General features: G+C 41.7%; 1 protein-coding gene across 5 annotated transcripts; it reads left to right on the top strand.

Annotated features, from left to right (window-relative positions):
* Window positions 1–1,110: 1,110 nt before the first annotated feature.
* Window positions 1,111–20,460, top strand: LOC123991148 (cullin-2-like). 5 transcript variants are annotated; one of them, XM_046292400.1, is made up of 22 exons: window positions 1,111–1,354; window positions 2,545–2,683; window positions 2,948–3,050; window positions 3,253–3,347; window positions 4,401–4,506; window positions 4,636–4,718; window positions 5,090–5,186; window positions 5,465–5,575; window positions 7,053–7,215; window positions 10,765–10,889; window positions 12,298–12,405; window positions 12,661–12,720; window positions 12,930–13,058; window positions 13,319–13,405; window positions 14,177–14,329; window positions 14,946–15,023; window positions 15,182–15,248; window positions 16,775–16,869; window positions 16,963–17,070; window positions 17,248–17,349; window positions 17,466–17,582; window positions 19,735–20,460. In XM_046292400.1, the coding sequence occupies exons 2-22, from the start codon at window positions 2,565–2,567 to the stop codon at window positions 19,864–19,866; spliced, it is 2,238 nt and encodes a 745-aa protein (XP_046148356.1). In that variant the 5' UTR covers window positions 1,111–1,354; window positions 2,545–2,564; the 3' UTR covers window positions 19,867–20,460. The 5 variants fall into 5 exon arrangements, with proteins under 5 accessions (XP_046148356.1, XP_046148353.1, XP_046148355.1 ...); XM_046292397.1 differs by having other exon boundaries at window positions 1,113–1,354; window positions 16,963–17,145; XM_046292399.1 differs by having other exon boundaries at window positions 1,113–1,354; window positions 7,053–7,239.
* The last annotated feature ends 1,026 nt before the right edge of the window (window positions 20,461–21,486 follow it).

Below are 21,486 nucleotides of genomic sequence, written 5' to 3'. Positions count from 1 at the left end.
TTATTAGCTAAGTAATAAATGGCAAATGCAAGTTTCGTATATACGGGCTCACTGTAATACCACGCAGGGCAGAACAGAGAACTGACAAGACGTATGTAAAACAGTATTCTTTATACTGTGATAGACATAGTTCCAACGCGTCTGTTGGCCTATCACTGTAGAGACTGGGCGTGGTTTAAACTTGCTCAGCCTATTGCAGGCGCTCAGGCGGGTCCCCGCCTCTTGGTGCTTCTTTGATAGATGTAACTTGCTTGTGAAGAACATCCAGGCTCTCATGCTCCATACCGTTATCTCGCACCTGGCTCCTGTTATCTAACAAAAGACCGCTTGTTCTCGCAACACCCTGCTCTGAATATGCCCCCCTCCCAACTCATTGAACAGTTCCTGTCTTCATGCTACTTTTCCATCATGAGAAAGGCCCATTGCCTTGAAACTTTTAACAATGTTTCAAGTCAGCTATTTTGCATAACACATACATACATCCACACAAGCCAACAGCAGATAATATTCAATCATATATATGGTAATGTAAAATGCAGGATCCAACAATGGTACTAAGCGATATTAACACCGGCTGTACCAAACTAAATGTTGGACTGGAAGCAAGGGGAAATTATGTGCGAGTTGAGATCAATACAAAAGATGATTCTGACAACAACATGAACATGATATTCTCATTGGCGCAGTGATACTTTTCAGATGAAACTGTTAGCAGGCATAGGTGTGTATTTGATGACCAATAGAGCACGGCTTGGAACGCTGCTCGTCCAATCAGCATCCAGGAGCGAAACAACAAGTTTTATACAGTAATACAGTTTGACACAGTCAATATTCAAGACCACTTGAATGACACACAACTTTTTAAGTAGACTGGTTCTTAACTCTTCCAATCATACGAATAATAGCCTACCGTATATATTTTAGTATTTATACTTCACATCTTGCATTTGTACATCTGAAGAAATGTACATTAGTTTTCATACGCATTCATAAACCACTTTTTGCTCTACCTTACAGCTCCCTAACGGGTACCCGTAGATTGTGCCGACACCATTACAAAATAGGGATGTTCTTGCCTTAAAATCTAGTTTTTTTTAAGTGTTTGACTGGACGCCCCCTGTAATTGTGACTTTTATTAGATATACATGTTTTCATTGTGCACGATACACATTTACCTTCTCTGATATTATTATATTAAATGCAAATAATTACTACTCCAATACAGTACACCCTACAGCTGATACAATGGTATTTTCCATAAGGTAGGGTAATGGAGAGCTGTAGCTAAGCGAAAGCGATCAAGCCTGTGACAGTGAAGAAACTTGACTTTTATTAACACATATATTAGTTAGAGGTATGTATATATTGGAAATCTTCACGTAACCTTGTTGACATGTTTCTGTAAACCATGATACTGTGATGTAGCGTGTTGTCAGTGCAAATGTATTGAAGTCGCAGCTATCTAGCTAACGTTAGGAAGCTACCCCAAATCGGTCGCTAGTTAGAAGTGCCAAGCTTTAACTGAATCTCTAAGCTAGCAGCTATACCTAGCTAGATATTTTGGTGCTTCTTCCTAGATACATGATTGGTTAGCAAATGTAAGACATTGTTCGAGAAAAATATGACTGTTTGTGACTTCAATGAGTATATAACTAAGTGAAATAGCTATGTCTATAACATGTAGCAACATTCTCCGAAAGTGACAAACTAGCTTGAATGACGAATGGATAGCTGCAAGCTAGCTAGCCAGGCCTAAAAAAAAGTATTGCGGGATATCTAAGGTGAGCATTACACTCCTCTTGCTACCCGTGACAGTTCAACTCATGTCATGAATGACTGAATATTGTTAGCATATAGCATCGCTGATGTAGTTAGCTAGCAACGTTGGGTAACATGATTACTGATTCTTTTAGCGAAATGTTTTGTTTACAGTGTGTCAATTAGTTTTCTAGTAACAGCCGGTGAATTTGGTGCAACAGTCGAGTTTATTCCCTTTTGAACGTTCGCTATTAATATGAAATTTCGTTGATTGTTTGAATGTTGAGGTGTAACGTTAATGCAATTTAGGCCTAAATCGACATTTGTGTGATTGAGCTGATGCAGTATAATATTTAAATAACTTCCCTGCAAATTTGTACATGACACATTTGTGATATGGCTTTTAGTTTAAGTTGCATTAACTGTAATTTGTTTAATTAATGTCATTAACCTTATCACAACACAATGTTTGAGATTGTAATTGCAAACAGTACTTCAAATCAGAGTTAATATCATTACGCTTCAGGCAGATCAGTAAATGATCTGTATTTCCAAGTATTGTTTAATTATTGATACATATTATGTAACAGTTTATCCAATCAGAAGAGGAAAAATACCATTCATATTCGCAGTCTGATGTTGAACTAATTAAAATTGGAGTGTATATTAACTGATTAGACAACAATACATTATTAATCTGCTCTAATAATTCTCAAATAGTTTTCTCCAATATTACAGTGCTGTGCAATCACACCAATAACTGTTATTTTCCCCTCTTTATCTCAGCCTGAAGAAGAAGCCATACGATGTCCTTGAAGCCGCGGGTGGTGGACTTTGATGAAACATGGAACAAGCTACTGACGACAATCAAGGCTGTGGTGATGCTTGATTATGTGGAGAGGGCCACATGGAACGACAGATTCTCGTATCCTTTCCGTTTCAGCTCTACAGTAAAAAAAAAAGTTATTGAACTGTCATTTCTTTGTGTGTGTTTTAGTTTGCCTATGATTTAGGAGGCTAAAATGCCACTGGTCTGTGATTATGTAGTCGAGCCATTAGAACAAGCCAAAGTTAACTTTGGGACATTTTCAAGTTCACGTGTCACTTTTTAAATAGAAAATAATGTCTGCATGTTTTTCTTCTTCAGTGTTACATATGAATGTGTTTGACTCCTTTACTCTAAAATCAGTGACATCTATGCCTTGTGTGTTGCTTACCCAGAGCCTCTGGGTGAAAAGTTATACACAGAGACCAAGGTGTTCCTGGAGAACCATGTCAGACAATTGTACAAGGTAAATACGATTCATCATTTGGGGGAAATATATTTCATCTGTTATCTACTAAATGTTAGTCCATTAAGCTATTGATTTCACTTGATTCAGAGAAATTTCCATTGCTTAACATTGGATAGCCTAATAGCTGTATTTGTTGATTGTCTGCTTTTCATTGAGGTGCCAAGGTATTAAACTTATATTTTTTTGTCTGTAATTTCAGAAAGTTCTAGAGTCGGAGGAGAAGGTTTTAGTTATGTACCACAGATACTGGGAGGAGTATAGCAAGGGAGCAGACTACATGGATTGCTTGTACAGGTAATATCCATCAGCCTTTTTATGAATGTTTTGATGAACCCAGAGGAATAGGTGAGCCAATACACCAGGTTTGACTAAATCTGAAATAATACAGACCATCTTATGGTCTTACTGTAAGCCCTATCTTTCCTATTGTTTAGTGCCAGTAAACTTGACTGTGGCTGTGTTTTGTAGGAGTTTGCCACAGAACTGCGGTATGAGGTGCATGAGCACTGTAGTTACTGTAGAGTTCAGTCCTTCCTGCTTCTCCCATAGGCTCCCCTCATTATTGGGGATTGTTACCTTGAAACGCTTGTCTTTGAAGTGCCAACAACCATTGACTGTTTCTGTGTGTGTCCTCTTCATTTGAAAATCAATACCCCATAGAGGTATTGGATCTATTTTTACAAGTGCACTTGGGCGGGTAATGTGTTTGTGTGTGTGTGGAATCTGATAGTACTGGAGTAGAGTACTGCTATTGTATAGCTGCCAGCACTTGTCACCTAGTCATGTCTATTTCCTGACCTACCCTGCCATTGACACCTTATATAAAGAACACTGCCACTTCTACAATTTAGGCTAAGCTACATTTTCTCAGGTGTTAAATATAAAATATATGCATTGGTAGATGTTTTGGGAAATTTAAGACTTTGGCTACCTCACCACAGTGACAACTTTAGATATCATCATTTTCGACAACAAGCTCCTCATCAATTTGAGAGGTAATTTAGTATGTTGTCATCCCATCATTTTGTATATATAAATTTGAGTTCATATCTCTTCTCATCACTGTCCTGCTGATGCTAAGTGGACAGCACAGCTGTGAAAACAACTTGTAGATGGTCTGACTGCCATCAGAGCCAGCATTTCTGTCTATCTCTCCGTGGCCTGATAGGCCCTGGGAACTTGGCCATTCACACACACTAGTGAATCTGGAGAGACTTATGGGTCGCCCATAGTGAGCTCGTCTTACCTACACTTTGGTAAATAACTCTAGATAAGAGTTATTATCAAGTGTTATTATTCTAATATGATGTTGTGTATTGCACTTTCTCTCCCCTCTTTCTAATGTAGGTACCTCAACACACAGTTCATCAAGAAGAACAAACTGACAGAGGCAGACTTGCAGTATGGCTATGGATGGGTTGAATTGAACGAACCACTTATGGAGATAGGAGAGGTAAGTCTCAATCATATCTTATTACATTCTCAGTTATTCAGTACAAGTGTCACAATATATCAGTTTGCATTTCTGAGTGCTTACGTACAATATTATGTGCTCATACAATTCTCCTTACTGTAATTTCAGCTAGCACTAGACATGTGGAGGAAACTGATGATCGAGCCCCTGCAAGCTGTCCTGATACGGATGCTGCTGAATGAAGTCAAAAAGTTGGTTCTTGGTTTATATGTACAGTAGATATTGGTTCAAATGTGCACTATGATTATACAAGGCTAGCATTGGAGGAGAAGCTCTTGAGGTGAAATGCACAGTTCTCGTATTTAGTGATTTGTTACTGTCATAATGATTTGGCCTGAAGGTTAGTTTCTGTGAAGATAAAGAAATAACCTTTTGCTCTGTTCTGACATAGTATTGTTGAAGCAGGCTAATCCAGTTTAGGTTATTACTGTTAGGCTACTTATTGAAATAAAATTGAAAACCACAAGTCACCTTCTACTCTTTTAATTCAATTATTTTGCAAGACACGTTTAAATGCTGAGTAGAAATGGAATCACCCCTAATGGAGTGTGTTCTCTTCCAGTGACCGGTGCGGTGAGGACCCTAATCAGAAAGTAATCCATGGGGTTATCAACTCCTTTGTTCATGTTGAACAGTACAAGAAAAAGTTTCCTCTCAAGGTGAGTAAGCATCTGTCATATGTTGGTTTCTAGATATTTCTGGACAGTGGTCATTTATGTTTACTCAATAGCCTGTTTTCCCACAGTGAATTATTTTATTTTTAAGTTGTTAGCTTGGAGTCGATAGTCTTTGAAACTCGTTTTTTTATATAGCCACTATGCCGTTGAATCATTGATACTGTTCATGCTTGCCTTTGTTAATTAATGTACAGTATACTGCATGTCCATGCCGACGTGTGTGTTCTCTAAACTCACGCGTGGCTTTTCCTATGTTTCAGTTTTATCAGGAAATCTTCGAAGGGCCATTTCTGACGAAAACAGGAGAATATTACAAACAGGAAGCCTCCAATTTACTGCAAGAGTCCAACTGCTCACAGTATATGGAAAAGGTAAGATGGCTGTAGTAAGTCCACCTAATAGAGATCCATAGTGCTCTATGAATTATAGGATCTCTGTGGTCTAACTGTTCACAGTAGCGTTATGGAAAAAGGTAAGATGTCTGATGGACAGGTAGTGTAGTTCACTTCCTTGTTACCCGCTGCTCTCTGTTTTATTCTTTGTACATAGAATCCAAGAGCTCTATTGTGACCCTAAGAAATACTGTTGTCTCATTGGAAGCATGTAGGCAAACCGTTGATGTTCGGGTAGTATAAATTATGAGTTCAGTTAAATAGCGGGACTTGCCATTGCTACAAATGGATATAGTGTATTTTGCTGTGTGTTCTTGGTGTTAGTTTATCAGAGGCTCTGTGACTCTTGGAGCAGCTGTACACAGGCATTGCTCTGCTGTAAGTCTGCGGAGACCCATGGAGCAACCAGCTGTAGCACCGGCAGAGTTTAATCTGTTTATTACTGTTTGACTGACTGACTCTAGTGAAAAGAGATCACAGACAGTCCCTTACATTAGCTAGCTAACTCACATCATGGCTGCCGCCTGGTGCGTCTGAAATGGCACCCTATTCACTATAAACTGTAGTCCACTACTTATGGGCTTTGTGGAAAAGTAGTGCACTATATAGGGAGTAGGATGCCATTTGGCACTTGGCCTCTGTTCACGTATGGACCTGTAAATTGGTGATCTGATAGCCCTTTAACCAGGATAAACACCACGCTGGCTTTAAAAGGCAATGGGGCAGTCGGCAGTGTGTAGGAGTGTCTGGCCATCTGTTGTTCTGCTGAGCGTGACTGAAGTCCCTATAAATGGGATATGTGATATGCCTCGCTCGCTGCCCTGGCCTGCGGTTCTCATGTCCAGACCAGCCTAACGCGATCAAACTGAGGTAGCTTTCCTTTTCAGAAAAACCCAGGCGCTTTAGCTGCTTTTAGCAACGCTAGTGTTTGCACACTAGAGTCGCTAGGAATTAGCTTCCCAAAAAAAACGTAATAGTCTGCCGGAAGTCAAAGTTAAATAACGTTAAATAACATTAAACTTTGCTGATCTTCCATAGGGTTGGTCCTTATACAGGGGGGTACATTTATACAAAAACATCTAATAGAACATAAATGAGACTTTCCAAGCGTGCGTCTGTTGTAGACCCACTTCCTCTCTACTTACCTCATGTCAAACTAAAAGTCCTGAATGTGTGCCATACCGGCACAAAAAAATAACTTGTGGGGGGACATTTATTTTTGACATGATGTAAGCAGAGAGGAACTGACCTCACCAAGGAACTGCATGGGTCTACAGCAGACCCACGTTTGGAAATTCTGTTTAATTATAGGATCCATTTGATGTTTTTTGGCAGTCATTCAGCCCTATTGGGCCTGGGCCAGCTAGCAAGTAGCGTCTTTGACATGTGCATAATTAACTGTATTTAACAAATGAATCAATCCAATGTGTTCCCTTCCCTCCCTGACTCCACCTAGGTTTTAGGACGGTTGAAAGACGAGGAGGTGCGATGTCGAAAGTACCTGCATCCCAGCTCCTACGCCAAAGTCATCCACGAATGTCAGCAGAGGATGGTGGCGGACCACCTGCAGTTCCTCCATGGGGAGTGTCAGAACATCATCCGCCAGGAGAAGAGAGATGGTCAGTCTGGTTACAGGAGCGACGGTCAGTTTGTTTGATACTAATAGATCCAGGGGCTGGCTTAGACTGTATTACTGTAGTTAGATGGTCAGTCTGTAGTTAGATGGTCAGTCTGTAGTTAGATGGTCAGTCTGTAGTTAGATGGTCAGTCTGAGAGTTAGGACAGTCTGTAAATTAGATGGTCAGTGTGTAGTTAGATGGTCAGTCTGAGAGTTAGGACAGTCTGTAAATTAGATGGTCAGTCTGTAGTTAGATGGTCAGTCTGTAGTTAGATGGTCAGTCTGAGAGTTAGGACAGTCTGTAAATTAGATGGTCAGTCTGTACACTGAACAAAAATATAAACGCAACATGCATCAATTTCAAAGATTGTACTGAGTTACAGTTTATATAAGGAAATCAGTTAGTTTAAATTCATTAGGCCCTAATCCATGGATTTTGGTGGTCACAGATACCTTTAAAAAAAAAAAGTAGGTGCTTGGATCAGAAAACCAATCCATATCTGGTGTGACCACCTTTTGCCTCATGCAGCGCGACACATCTTAACATAGAGTTGATCAGGCTGTTGATTGTGGCCTGTGGAATGTTGTCCTACTCTTCAATAGCAGTGCGAAGTTGCTGGATATTGGTGGGAACTGGAACATGCTGTCGTCCATGGAGATTGAAAGCATCCCAAACATGCTCAATGAGTGACGTGTCTGATGAGTATACAGGCCAGAACAGAGACATTTTCGTCATCAAGGAATTGTGCACAGATCCTTGCGACATGGGGTTGTGCATTATCATGTTGAAACATGTGGTGATGGCGGCAGATGAATGGTACAACAATGGGCCTCGGGATCATGTCATGGTATCTGTGCATTCAAATTGCCATGGATTAAATTGTGTTCGCTGTCTGTAGTTTATGTCTGCCCATACCATAACCCCACCGCCACCATGGGGCACTCTGTTCACAATGTTGAAATCAGCAAATAGCTCGCCACACAATGCCATCTTGCCGGGGGATTCATCCATGAAGAGCACACTTCTCCAGCGTGCCAGTGGCCGTCGAAGGTGAGTATTGGCCCACTGAAGTCAGTTACGATGTCAAACTGCATTCAGGTCAAGACCCTGGTGAGGACGACAAACCTGCAGATGAGCTTCCCTGAGACGGTTTATGACAGTTTGTGCAGCAATTCCTTCAATTGTGCGAACTCATAGTTTCATCAGCTGCCCGGGTGGCTGGTCTCAGACGATCCTGCAGGTGAAGAAGCCGGATGTGGAGGTCCTGAGCTGGCGCGGTTACACATGGTCTGCGGTTGGATGTACTGCCAAAATGTCTAACGTCTCGATCACACTGACAGGGTCATTGCATATCCAATGGAACGCTGCGCGGCATAGTGTTACAGAGGCAGTGCGTTGTGTGGCGCAAACGCTGGATTTATTGAATGTATTCATCAAACTATGTGTAGACGGCTTAACAGAAATGGTAGTAGAAGGTGAATGTTGAACTTTTGTTGCACACACACCCAGATGATGCTGCGTATGATTTTGCGCAAAGACGCTGTTGGTGTGAACAATGCGTAAAACAATTTGAGGTGGGTTGTTGTCGAAAAATTCTCTGCCAACAGCTCTGGTGGACATTCCTGCAGTCAGCATGCCAATTGCATACTCCCTCAACTTGACATCTGTGGCATTGTGTTCTGTGACAAAACTGCACATTGTAGAGTGGCCTTTTATTGTCCCCAGCACAAGGTGCGCCTGTGTAAGGATTATGCTGTTTAATCAGCTTCTTGATATGCCACACCGGTCAGGTGGATGGTTTATCTTGGCAAAGGAAAAATGCTCATTAACAGGGATGTAAGCAAATTTGTGGTGGTCCTTCTGTAGCTCAGTTGGTAGAGTTGGTAGAGCATGGCGCTTGTAACGCCAGGGTAGTGGGTTCGATCCCCGGGACCACCCATACGTAGAATGTATGCACACATGACTGTAAGTCGCTTTGGATAAAAGCGTCTGCTAAATGGCATTTATTATTATTATTATTATTATTATTATGCACAGAATTAGAGAGAAATAAGCCTTTAGTATGTACAGTTGAAGTCAGAAGTTTACATACACCTTAGCCAAATACATGTAAACTCCGTTTTTCACAATTCCTGACATTTAATCCTAGTAAAAATTCCCTGTATTAGGTCAGTTAGAATCACCACTTTATTTTAAGAATGTGAAATGTCAGAATAATAGTAGAAAGAATGATTTATTTCAGCCTTTATTTCTTTCATCACATTCCCAGTAGGTCAGAAGTTTACATACACTCAATTAGTATTTGGTAGCATTGCCTATAAATTGTTTAACTTGGGTCAAACGTTTCAGGTAGCCTTCCACAAACTTCCCACAATAAGTTGGGTGAATTTTGGCCCATTCCTCCTGACAGAGCTGGTGTAACTTAGTCAGGTTTGTAGGCCTCTTTGTTCACACACTTTTTCAGTTCTGCCCACAGATCTTCTATAGGATTGAGGTCAGGGCTTTGTGATGGCCACTCCAATACCTTGACTTTGTTGTCCTTAAGCCATTTTGCCACAACTTTGGAAGTATGCTTGGGGTCATTGTCCATTTGGAAGCCCCATTTGCGACCAAGCTTTAACTTCCTGACTGATGTCTTGAGATGTTGCTTCAATACATCCATATCATTTTTTTCCCTCATGGTGCCATCTATTTTGTGAAGTGCACCAGTTCCTCCTGCAGCAAAGCACCCCCACAACATGATGATGCTATCACTCTATAATTTTTTTTCTGAGGTCTTGACTGATTTATTTGGGTTTTCCCATGATGTCAAGCAAAGAGGCACTGAGTTTGAAGGTAGGCCATGAAATACATCCACAGGTACACCTCCAATTGACTCAAATTATGTCAATTAGCCTATCAGAAGCTTCTAAAGCCGTGACATCATTTTATGGAATTTTCCAAGCTGTTTCAAGGCACAGTCAACTTAGTGTATGTAAACTTCTGACCCACTGGAATTGTGATAGATTATTTTACTTATAATTCAATATGTTTGTAAACAATTGTTGGAAAAATTACTTGTCATGCACAAAGTAAATGTCCTAACCGACTTGACAGAACTATAGTTTGTTAACAAGAAATTTGTGGAGTGGTTGAAAAATGAGTTTTAATGTCTCCAACCTTAGTGTATGTAAACTTTCGACTTCAACTGTATGGAACATTTCTGAGATTTTTTATTTCAGCTCAGGCAACATGGGACCAACACTTGTTGCATTTTATAATTTTGTTTAGTGTAGATAGGCAGTATAGTTAGATGGTCAGTCTGGTAGCTACTAGCCTATAGATCCAGGGGCTGGCTTAAAGCCAGTGTTAATTAAGCACAGGTCATCCTTTCTTTGGCGATTGAGAAGGCTGTATTTGACCTGGCTGGCTAAATCCTATATGTTTCTGGCCATTACCATAGCAAATAGCTATCAGATTTCAAATTGTCCATAGAACATCCAGCTGTGGCTGACTGTGAAGAGCTCCATAACCCCTCCCCCCATCTCTTCCCCTCTCTCTCCCCTACAGACATGGCTAACATGTACACCCTGCTGCGAGCCGTGTCCAGTGGTTTACCTCACATGATCCAGGAGCTCCAGGTCCATATCCACGACGAGGGCATCCGAGCCACCAGTAACCTCTCTCAGGAAAACGTACGTCACATCTCCACCTCCCCAAGTTACCACTCTACATTATCAGTATGCATGATCAGATGATATTTTTAGATTTTACGTTCTTTTACAATACATCACCCCTGCCCCAGACCCACCTGCTCACACCCCCATCTCCAGCGCCCGCATCACTCTCCGCCTCATGGCCTCAAACTGCACCATTTTGTTTCTATCCGTCACCCACAAGCACTTTCAACATTTAGATAAGAAAGCATTTGACCTTTCCATTGTGTTAACTATGGAGGATTTGTTGATTTCCAGTTTTTAAGTATACACTTTTTCACGATGATTGGCAAGAAAAGTATCGTCCAATCGTTCGGTACCTCACTGCACCCTCATTTGCCATGTCTTCTAATATGCAGACAGACGGATTACATTGTGCTACTTCTGACGGTCATCTTTCAAACTCCGGCCGTAACTTTTGGAAGAAGTTCCTAGAAGTCATGGATTATGGAGTCATTATTAGTTTCCCACTTAAAGACATGACTCTGCCATTGTGCTGTACAAATTGTGAATGTAGTGTCTTGTATAATACATTCTATACATTAGTTTTATACTGGATTAAGCATACATTTTTGTCAACTGTAATTTCGTAAGTTATGTTCCAACGACTTATTTCTACATCTGGGTTCCAATAGTTCACCTTTTTTTCCCCTAAGTGATTGTCAGGTTTTGCATAGCTAACCTATAATATGAATATCCTTTTCTGACTCGAATATTTGACTCACATGATCATTGTCATAAACCTGATATGACAAGAATAGGTCACCAGTAACGCGTCTCAGTAAAATGACAGCCCTAGATGGGTTGTTTTGGGGGGCTTAAAACACTAGCTATACGTGATCAGATTATCAATAAATCACAGTTAACACACACAACCCTTTAAACCCCCTATGCTCTTTTTAAATCCCCTCTTTGAAAGTCACTGAGGCCTCTTCTAGCCATGGTAGTGAAAATGATGGGCAACTTGGCATTTTAATACATGATGGAATGCTAATTGCCACACCTGCGTTACCATATTTCTACAGTTTATCTTAAAATGAGATTTTAACCTTAACCACACTGTTTACCTTATGCCTAACCCTAAATGTAAATTAAGACCAAAAAGCATTTTAAAAAAGAAAAATATATATATAGGCAATTTTGACTAATGGAAACCAAGTACCTGCTTTCAATATACTTTATATCCCTGATTTCCTCAGGTGGTTCCTTTTTATTTTGGCTGTTACCGGTATCTGATTATATCGCTAACATGATAATATAATATAATAATAATATATGCCATTTAGCAGACGCTTTTATCCAAAGCGACTTACAGTCATGAGTGCATACATATGATATAACAGGCCACTGCTAAACCTTCTGTTGTTTCATCTGGTTCCCTCCCCAGATGCCAACCCTGTTTGTGGAGTCCGTGTTGGAGGTTCACAGTAAATTTGTTCAGCTCATTAACACAGTGCTGAATGGGGATCAGCACTTCATGAGCGCACTTGATAAGGTATTATCATTACGACTCCCTGGCAAAATCACAATGTGGACACGAGACAGTTAATACCAGTAGGTGGCGGCAGTGAGATGTTTTGTCTTCACTATAGGATGTGCTTCCAGATTGTTCCTCACTCCCTGCGGGAAAGAATCAAGTTTGTATATATGAAGGCTCTTCGTTGGTTAAATCATAACTGTTAACTCTTGGTATATCTACGTCTAAGCTGTAGATGTACAGAAACTGATGACGTAAAATGATACTCCCCAGGCTTTGACGTCAGTGGTTAACCACAGGGAGCCCAAATCCATCTGCAAAGCACCTGAACTGGTGAGGCTCATTCATAACACCCGAGGTTTGGAAATGTGTGGTGTTATAAGATCATACCCTGGTAATAGACAAAGTAAAAACCCTGTGCAGACAGCAGTGGGTCTAGATCTCTACTACTTTACCTGTGTGCGTTTAAAAAAATATTTATTTTTATTTTGTAGACCATAGTAATTTCTGACCGTGTGGTGTTTTGCCATTTATCCATATAGCTCGCCAAGTATTGTGACAATCTGCTGAAGAAGTCTGCAAAGGGAATGACAGAGAACGAGGTGGAAGACAAGCTGACCAGCTTCATTACCGTGTTCAAGTACATAGATGACAAGGACGTTTTTCAAAAGGTAGCTGGCAGACGCCAGCTGGCATTAGCATTAGCTGGCAGACGGTAGCTGGCATTAGCGTCATTATCTCAAATGACCAGGGATATTGACTGCTTGTATGGCTGCTTTTGTATTCCTTCCAGACTGAATTTGTGATTCACTTAAAGAGCATTAAACAAACATATGTTTTTTTTGGGAAGCTGAGATAATGAATTGATGTTTTGTTTTCTACTTAATTATGTTTTTCACTCTCTCTCCCCCCCTTTCTTTCTTTCGCACAGTTTTATGCAAGAATGTTAGCCAAGCGGTTAATACACGGGCTGTCTTTGTCCATGGACTCGGAAGAAGCCATGATCAACAAACTAAAGGTGAAATATGACTCTTTTCAACTTTAGCAGGCGCCGGTTAAGGTCTTTTCCAAGACAGAAAGGCTTCTGACGTGTGGGATAATCTCCTGTTTCTGTAGCGTGAAAAACCTTGATGTACAAGTACACTCCCTGGACAAGACGCTAACGGAATGCCAATAATTCATGCCATAATTAAGCATCACTCTCTAAACTTGTCAGTTTTTCACTTTAAAATGCTTTTCCACATAACTCTCAGACCAACCCTTAAAGCAGTGATATTTAAAGTCAGAGTTGCGACACCTAGTGCGATCGTGGGGGTAACTGCAGAGGGGTAGACAAAATAAACAAGTTTAAAAAATGTTTTTCTTCTATGGAACAATATACAAACATTTTTGAGAAAGATTATTTGAAAAAAACAATTTTGAGTAAATGTATTTTTGGTTTATTTTAATTTTAATAAGAGATCAAGATGTAATGATTTGAAGGTTATTTGTTGATTTAAAAATGTACATTTTAAGACTGTGTCTTGGGTCGCGAGAAATTCTTGCGGGAAAAATGTGTTCCTTGCTGAAAGAGCATGAATTACCACCGCCTCCAAGACGTCCTGTAGTGATTTTTGAACTTTTTACTCTTCTGGGAATCGGTGATGTCATCGACCTCCCCTTGCTTGAGGAACAATAGAGGAGCATTAGAGAACAAAAGAGGAAGCCCCCCCCCCCCAAACACACACACACACACACACTTCTCCCTCGCCCAGGTATAACGCTGTGAACTCGTCTCTCCCCCCTGCAGCAAGCGTGCGGCTACGAGTTCACGAGCAAGCTCCACCGAATGTACACGGACATGAGCGTCAGCGCAGACCTGAACAACAAATTCAACAACTTCCTCAAGACCCAGGAATCACCGGTCGAACTGGGCATCAGCTTCCAGATCTACGTATTACAGGTGAGAGGTGGTTGTTACTAGGGCTGGGGATTGCCAGGGACCTCGCGATACGATATTATTGGGTTTCCAAACATATTGCTCACTATATGAATGCTGCAGAGAGATGAGAGGGCACGATTAAAAAGGGGTTTTGATCAGTCAGGGAAATGAAAGTGCTGAAAAAAATGCGGCTCACTATTTAAAAAGATTGACAACAAGCTATAGAATGAAAAATACAGGTGTTTTAAAATGTTACTGTCACATCAAAGAATATAATACAATAACTTTGTTTTTCCTGAGGGGAAACTTCTGGAGTGGTTGGGATTTTTTTAATTAACATAGGCCAGGCATACTTGAGGTTACACATATAACAGAGGACAGAGAGTGGCCAAATGACATCATCATAGCCATTACCAATAGTAGAACCGGACTCCCTGCTAGGAAAGAAAACACCAATGTGTTTTTTTCCCGAATAAATTGGTTGTTGTGACAGTACAGTGAAACAGGGTAATTGGGGAATTATCTGTGGTTTTTAAAGTCGTTTTTAAAGATTAGGCAACTTCAGGCACGTTTGCTGTGAAGCTCAATGACTATGGTGGTGGAGATATCTTACCGTGTGTGTCTGCGCATGTTGCAGGCAGGAGCCTGGCCCCTCACACACGTCCCCTCCTCTACCTTTGCCATCCCACAAGAGCTGGAGAAGAGTGTTCAGATGGTGAGTAGTGGTTCTGGAGAAGCGTTTGTTTTGAGAGGGCTGTGCCCTTAGAGATATAGCAGTATCTTTCTGTGGTTCCCAAAGATTACACATGGCTGTTCAACAAAACTGCAGATGTTAATCTTATGTCATTCTGACATGATTGTTTTCCTCTGCAGTTTGAGTTGTTCTATAATCAGCACTTCAGCGGGAGGAAGTTGACCTGGCTGCACTATCTCTGCACAGGTACACACACACACACACACACACACACACACACACACACACACACACACACACACACACACACACACACACACACACACACACACACACACACACACACACACACACACACACACACACACACACACACACACACACACACACACACACACACACACACACACACACACACACACACACAGAAAATGATAGTAGTACAGAAACCCAGTGCAAAAGATGTGGAATGTTTAGTTGACAGTAGTAGGAAAGAGTTTGGTCATTTGAGCCAAAGGTGAGTGTTGTCACTAGGAAACCATACACAAAATGTATAATTTTACCAAATATTTAGGAAAAGGTCATAATTTCATTGAGTATGTGAAGGAAGAATCAAATGGAAAGTGGTAAGCAAGTTAGGTCCAAAAAACAGATTTTTACCAAGTCAAATTAGTTTGTGTTAATAGGTTTCAAGATGCTTGTATCTAAGTAGATCGTTTTAAGATTGTTCTATACATCAGTTGGGGTCTCTATAAGCTACAATATGAGGTACTTAACCTAGCATAAAAGTGCATCCTTCTAGCTGTGTGGGCTAATCTGGTCAAAATGTTTGCCTTGGGGTAAGTTGAGCAAATTGAAGTGTTTTCTTCCCAGGCGTAATGGCACATTGTCGCTGGGATATGAGGTAACGGCAATGTAAAAAAAGAAAGTACAGTGTTTGTTAGGTGTTAAAAGATGGTTAAAATGATTCAACTACAAAAAAGCAATTGCATTGTGTTTGGGAAATATAATATTTCATTCAGTACAGACATTTGTAGGGGGCTTAATTTACCCTGTCCCAGGGCTCAACTTACCCCATACTGCAGTAAGTTGTGCTTTGAGACCACCTTTAAAAATACAAAAAAAAATGAGACAAGCTATGTTTTCACAACTCTAATGTTTACATGAATTCTGATTATTTCCAGGGATGCACAACATCCTGAAACATATATGTAGATATCTTTGTTGGAAAGAATACTGTACAGAGTGATGCTGAATATAAACTGGCTCAACTTACCCCCCCCCCACTCTCGCTACCTTATGTTTCGCTGAAACTGAAATCGCATCCATAGCTCAACAAGAGTAACAGGGTGAGACTTCTATAGTCTGAAATGGATTGTCTGCATGCACTGCAGGGTGTTTTATCCCAAATCAGTGTGATACTACGACAGGTCCATGTTAGAGAGGCTCTGATTCTACCGAACACTGAGCTGCACCTGGCACCACTACTACATGATCCATGAAATCACACAGCGCTAAGACCGTGATGAGTCCTTCTAACATTACAACAGCACACATTCCCCACACAAACACTGCAATTAATGGATTGGAACTAAATCCCTCTTTGCGGTTACAAGAATACCCAGAGAACACCGGATTGAGGATTACCTTTGTCTGATTTCTCCTTGCTTTTTCTTACAAGCAGTTGTCAGTAGGTGTGACGAATAAGATGGTGGTATTGATGTACAACATTGGTGGTGATGATGGTAATGATTGGCACCCCTCTTCTTCAGGTGAGGTGAAGATGAACTATCTCTCCAAGCCCTACGTTGCCATGGTGACCACCTACCAGATGGCGGTGCTGCTGGCGTTCAACAACAGTGAGACGGTGTGTTACCAAACCGACATGTTTAGTGGAAATTGGCTGTCTTAACTGTGCCCTAACAAAGTAGTCACTTAGCTCGCTATCATATCCTAACAGGTAGGCTACAAGGAGCTCCAGGACTCCACCCAGATGAATGAGAAAGAGCTTCAGAAGACCATCAAGTCCCTGCTGGATGTCAAGATGCTCAACCACGACTCCCAAAAGGTCAGGGGTCAGGTGTCAGCAGCAACAGCAACAGATTCACCTGGAGATCTGGAGTCAGCAGGGTCTTCTTTATTGGTTAGGAGGATTTTAAAGCATCTCATCTTGGCATTTGTGTTAATCCTCAGTTCTTTCGGATACTCTCATCAGTCAGTGGGTAACTATTTTTCTCGTCTTCAGGAGGAAATCGAGGCAGAGTCCACATTTTCACTAAATATGAGTTTCACCAGTAAAAGAACAAAGTTCAAGATCACAACGTCAATGCAGAAAGACACACCACAGGTACAGTACCCTATACCCTTGATTGCTCATCCTACAATGCAAACACATCTGCTGTTGTCTGTGTCAACATGTCTGCCTCCGTGTAAAGCCCTATATCTGTGTTTCCAACCCTGCAGGAGATGGAGCAGACGAGGAGTGCAGTGGATGAGGACCGCAAAATGTATTTACAAGCTGCTATCGTGAGAATCATGAAGGCACGCAAAGTGCTCAGACACAATGCCCTAATACAGGAGGTGAGTTTTAATGTCACACACGTCCAACCATGTACAGGGGATCGACACACCCTCGTAAGACTGACTGTCCTACAAAATCCTCGACTTCAGCGATGTCATTTACAAAATAGCTTCCAACACTCTACTCAACAAATTGGACGCAATCTATCACAGTGCCATCCGTTTTGTTACCAAAGCCCCATATACTACCCACCACTGCGACCTGTACTCTCTCGTTGGCTGGCCCTCGCTACATACTCGTCGCCAAACCCACTGACTCCAGGTCATCTGCAAGTCTTTTCTAGGTAAAGCCCCGCCTTATCTCAGCTCACTGGTCACCATAGTAGCACCCACCCGCAGCACGCTCTCCAAGCAGGTATATTTCACTGGTCACCCCCAAAGCCGACACCTCCTTTGGCCGCCTTTCCTTCCAGTTCTCTGCTGCCAATGACTGGAAAGAACTGCAAAAATCTGGAGACTCATATCTCCCTCACTAGCTTCAAGCACCAGCTGTCAGAGCAGCTCACAGATCATTGCACCTGTACATAGCCCATCAGTAAATAGCCCACCCAACTACCTCATCCCCATACGGTATTTATTTATTTATTTTGCTCCTTTGCACCCTAGTATCTCTACTTGCACACTCATCTTTTGCACATCTATCACTCCAGTGTTTAATTGCTATATCGTAATTACCTTGCCACTATGGCCTATTTTATTGCCTTACCTCCCTTATCTTACCTCATTTGCACACACTGTATATAGACTTTTTCTACTGTATTATTGACTGTATGTTTGTTTATTCCATGTGGAACTCTGTTGTTTTTGTCGCACTGCTTTGCTTTGTCTTGGCCAGGTCACAGTTGTAAATGAGAACTTGTTCTCAACTAGCCTACATGGTTAAATAAAGGTGAAATAAAAGAAAATGTAATAACTAAAAACACACAAGTTACCGTACACAAACTGAACAGATGCCTGAGATAGAGGGAGACACTAGCCTGGTCACTGATCTGTTTGTGCTGTCTTGTCAATGGCCATAGTTTTCTACACCGCACCAGCAGATTTGGGAACAGGCAAGGGAGATACAGGTTGAGACATGGAAATGGAGATATCCAATGGTTTCCCTGAGATCACAGCTCTGTCTTTCCCCTGCCAGAGGGAGTACTGTGTCCTCCCTGGTGTGCCTCTCTAACCTATGTCTCTTCCTGCTGTCTTCCTGTGTTGATGTTCTACTTTGTTGTCAGGTGGGTGAATTCCTTCCCTGATGGTAAGATACTGTTATGCCGTCTGTGAGTCGAGAACCCAGAACAGAGAGACGTGTCAGGATGGAATGAGTGTCTCTCCTTATGGATGATGTCAGAACATGCCTGCGGACTGGAGAGACGGCCCCTTGCTCTCAGCTGTCACCTCTTTCTCCCTCGCGCTCTTTCTCCCTCGCTCTCTCTCATGTACTCACTCACCATGTTCTTTCTCCCTAACAACACACCACCTCCAACTGCTGTTTTTCTTTTTCTGTTTGTACTTTAAATGGTTCAATATTTGTTATTTCAGTCGACGCGTATAATGAGGGCATACGTAACTGCTTTAGTGGCTTACCTTTCCCACCACATATGCATATGCCCCTCATCTCTTGAGCAATCTCATACTGTTCCATGCTTTCAACACCTCTCCATGGAGAGATTGGTACATACCCGAGATGCTGGTTGCCCAGGGCCAACCTGTGATGTGGTCTCTAACTCCTGCATGTACTCTCACTGGTCCTTGGGCTGTACGTGATTGCGCAGGAGAAGAGCTGTATTATCACTAGGTGCGTGAGATGACTGATCACCGCTCCAAGGGAGGTTCTGTAGCAAATTGAACGGAAGACGAGTGTATCTGAACGGCCTTTCAGTACAGACTGGATTACACATCAAGTAAACCTCTCAGAGCTCACTCTATGGCTTTACAGACCATTCCATTGGGCACAGCTGTATTATCGCAAGCAAAGGCAGTTGAGGTTGATTGTTTTTGTTAAATATCCAGCTGGAGAAATAAACGGCATGCTGCAACAGGAAAAATAACAATATTGAATCCGGAGGGAATGTTCACTGCGTTGACGATGGATCTATTAACCAACGACAGAGTAACGCAGTTTGTTAATTTCTCTCTCTGTCTGTTTTATTTCTCCACTCAGGTCATCAACCAGTCCAAAGCCAGATTTAACCCCAGTATCAGCATGATCAAGAAGTGCATTGAGGTGCTCATCGACAAGCAGTACATCGAGAGGAGCCAGAGCTCTGCAGACGAGTATAGCTACGTGGCGTAATGGCGGGATAATGGTGTATAAGGCCCCTACCCCAACCAACTGCTGGCTAAGCAAAGAACGACAGAGGCCATTCTTCATTTATTTTTGGGCTGTCGCTGTCTCGCATGCTCCTATAAGGAGGGAGGGATGAAGCAGGTCTGTGGGCCTCCATCTTGGAAACAAACAAAACTGTTCAAACCAGACAGCCACCGAGTCATGACACCCTCTGGCCCCCATCCCCTCCTCATCTGATTTTATGCTGTTTACAACATCACCAGTGCCACGCACCCATTGCGTCAATGGAAAATGCCTGTAGGTATCTGAGCGCAAAGCTGATAATACATTTTTGGTCGACTTAGCCGAAAACAAAAAAAGAATGGGGGGGGGAAGCGAGTGAGCTGTGACATTGACAAAAATGTTAGAGACTAGACGCGGAAAACCATGCTTTCTTTTCTCACGTTTGCAGTTGTTTTTAAATGTATCGAAGTTAAGAAAAAAATATTGTAATAAAACCGGTAAACTGATAACTGTATCTACTTTCAAATGTAAAGAAAAAACAAATTGAGGTGACAAACATGATCCTGCTGCTTGTCAAATAAATAAATAAAATACTGAGGGTTTTTGGGTAAATATTTCAAAGGAGTGTGTATGGGTCAGTGTGATAAAATGAACAGGATGGATGTATTGTCTCTTTATTACCAAAGCCTACCTCCAGGGGGAGTGCAAGGGGACACATTATTATTACTTAAGGAGTTACAAATTGTTATGTAATTTACAATCCTGTATTCTTGTATTCCAATGCTGTTGATTGCTTTATTTGTTAATGCATAAGACGAGAAAACCAGGGTCCACTGGTCACAACACCTGGCCAACCAGTAGCTCTGCCCAAGGACCAGTGAGAAGATCTACGGCCGTATGTATCGAGCATCTCCGAGTAGGAGTGCTGATCTAGGGTTAGGTAACTCCTGTCCATATAATCCCATTTTATGATTTAAAAGACTAAACTGATCCTAGATCTGTAGTCCTACTGTGAGGCGCTTGATACATGCAGGGCCAGGGCCAGGAGGCTGAGATTTGCTGATCACTGTTTCAGGCATCCTGAGCTGGGCGACAGCAGTCTCATACTGGGAGTACCCTGAAGACCACATGAAACAGGACCAACCAGCTGTCATGATTGACAGAGAGCTATGGCATGCCATGATCTGGCATTTGGCCCCCATATGCATGTAAGCACATCATTTAGTATACGGTTTATTTAAATACCACCCATTTGGAGGGATCCATTGCGAATATGTAGGTTTGTTTCTTAGCCTCATCTGATTAATCTAACAATGGATGTATTACAGAATAAAATATGTATTACCATTTGAATTAATTTGATGGTTTATTTGGGAGGTGGGACTGCATTCCAGCTGACTTGGACGTGCTCCCTCGTCATTAGCATGCAGCGTGGTCATCTATCCAGATGTGCTCTGTCCCTGGTACATCTATCCAGATGTTCTCCTGCCTCCCTCTGTCCGTCTCTCCACAAATCTCTCCCACGTCTGTCGTCTGCTGCTCATCAGGGCCATTAGAACTTTCATTTGGACAATGGAACTTGGCTGGATTATAGCAAATATTTCTATTCGCGATTCACATGAG

Source organism: Oncorhynchus gorbuscha, linkage group LG12, assembly GCF_021184085.1.
Source record: "Oncorhynchus gorbuscha isolate QuinsamMale2020 ecotype Even-year linkage group LG12, OgorEven_v1.0, whole genome shotgun sequence".
Classification (NCBI taxonomy): Eukaryota; Metazoa; Chordata; class Actinopteri; order Salmoniformes; family Salmonidae; genus Oncorhynchus; species Oncorhynchus gorbuscha.
The sequence above is the reverse complement of the archived record's forward strand: the minus strand, read 5'-3'. Positions and strand labels throughout refer to the sequence as shown.

Excerpts from the sequence above, each read along its gene's own strand:
- LOC123991148 (XM_046292395.1), top strand. The coding sequence starts at position 2,565 with ATGTCCTTGAAGCCGCGGGTGGTGGACTTTGATGAAACATGGAACAAG. Across the intron at positions 3,348-4,400 it reads TACATGGATTGCTTGTACAG|GTACCTCAACACACAGTTCA; the intron begins GTAATATCCATC and ends TTTCTAATGTAG. Across the intron at positions 5,576-7,052 it reads GCTCACAGTATATGGAAAAG|GTTTTAGGACGGTTGAAAGA; the intron begins GTAAGATGGCTG and ends GACTCCACCTAG.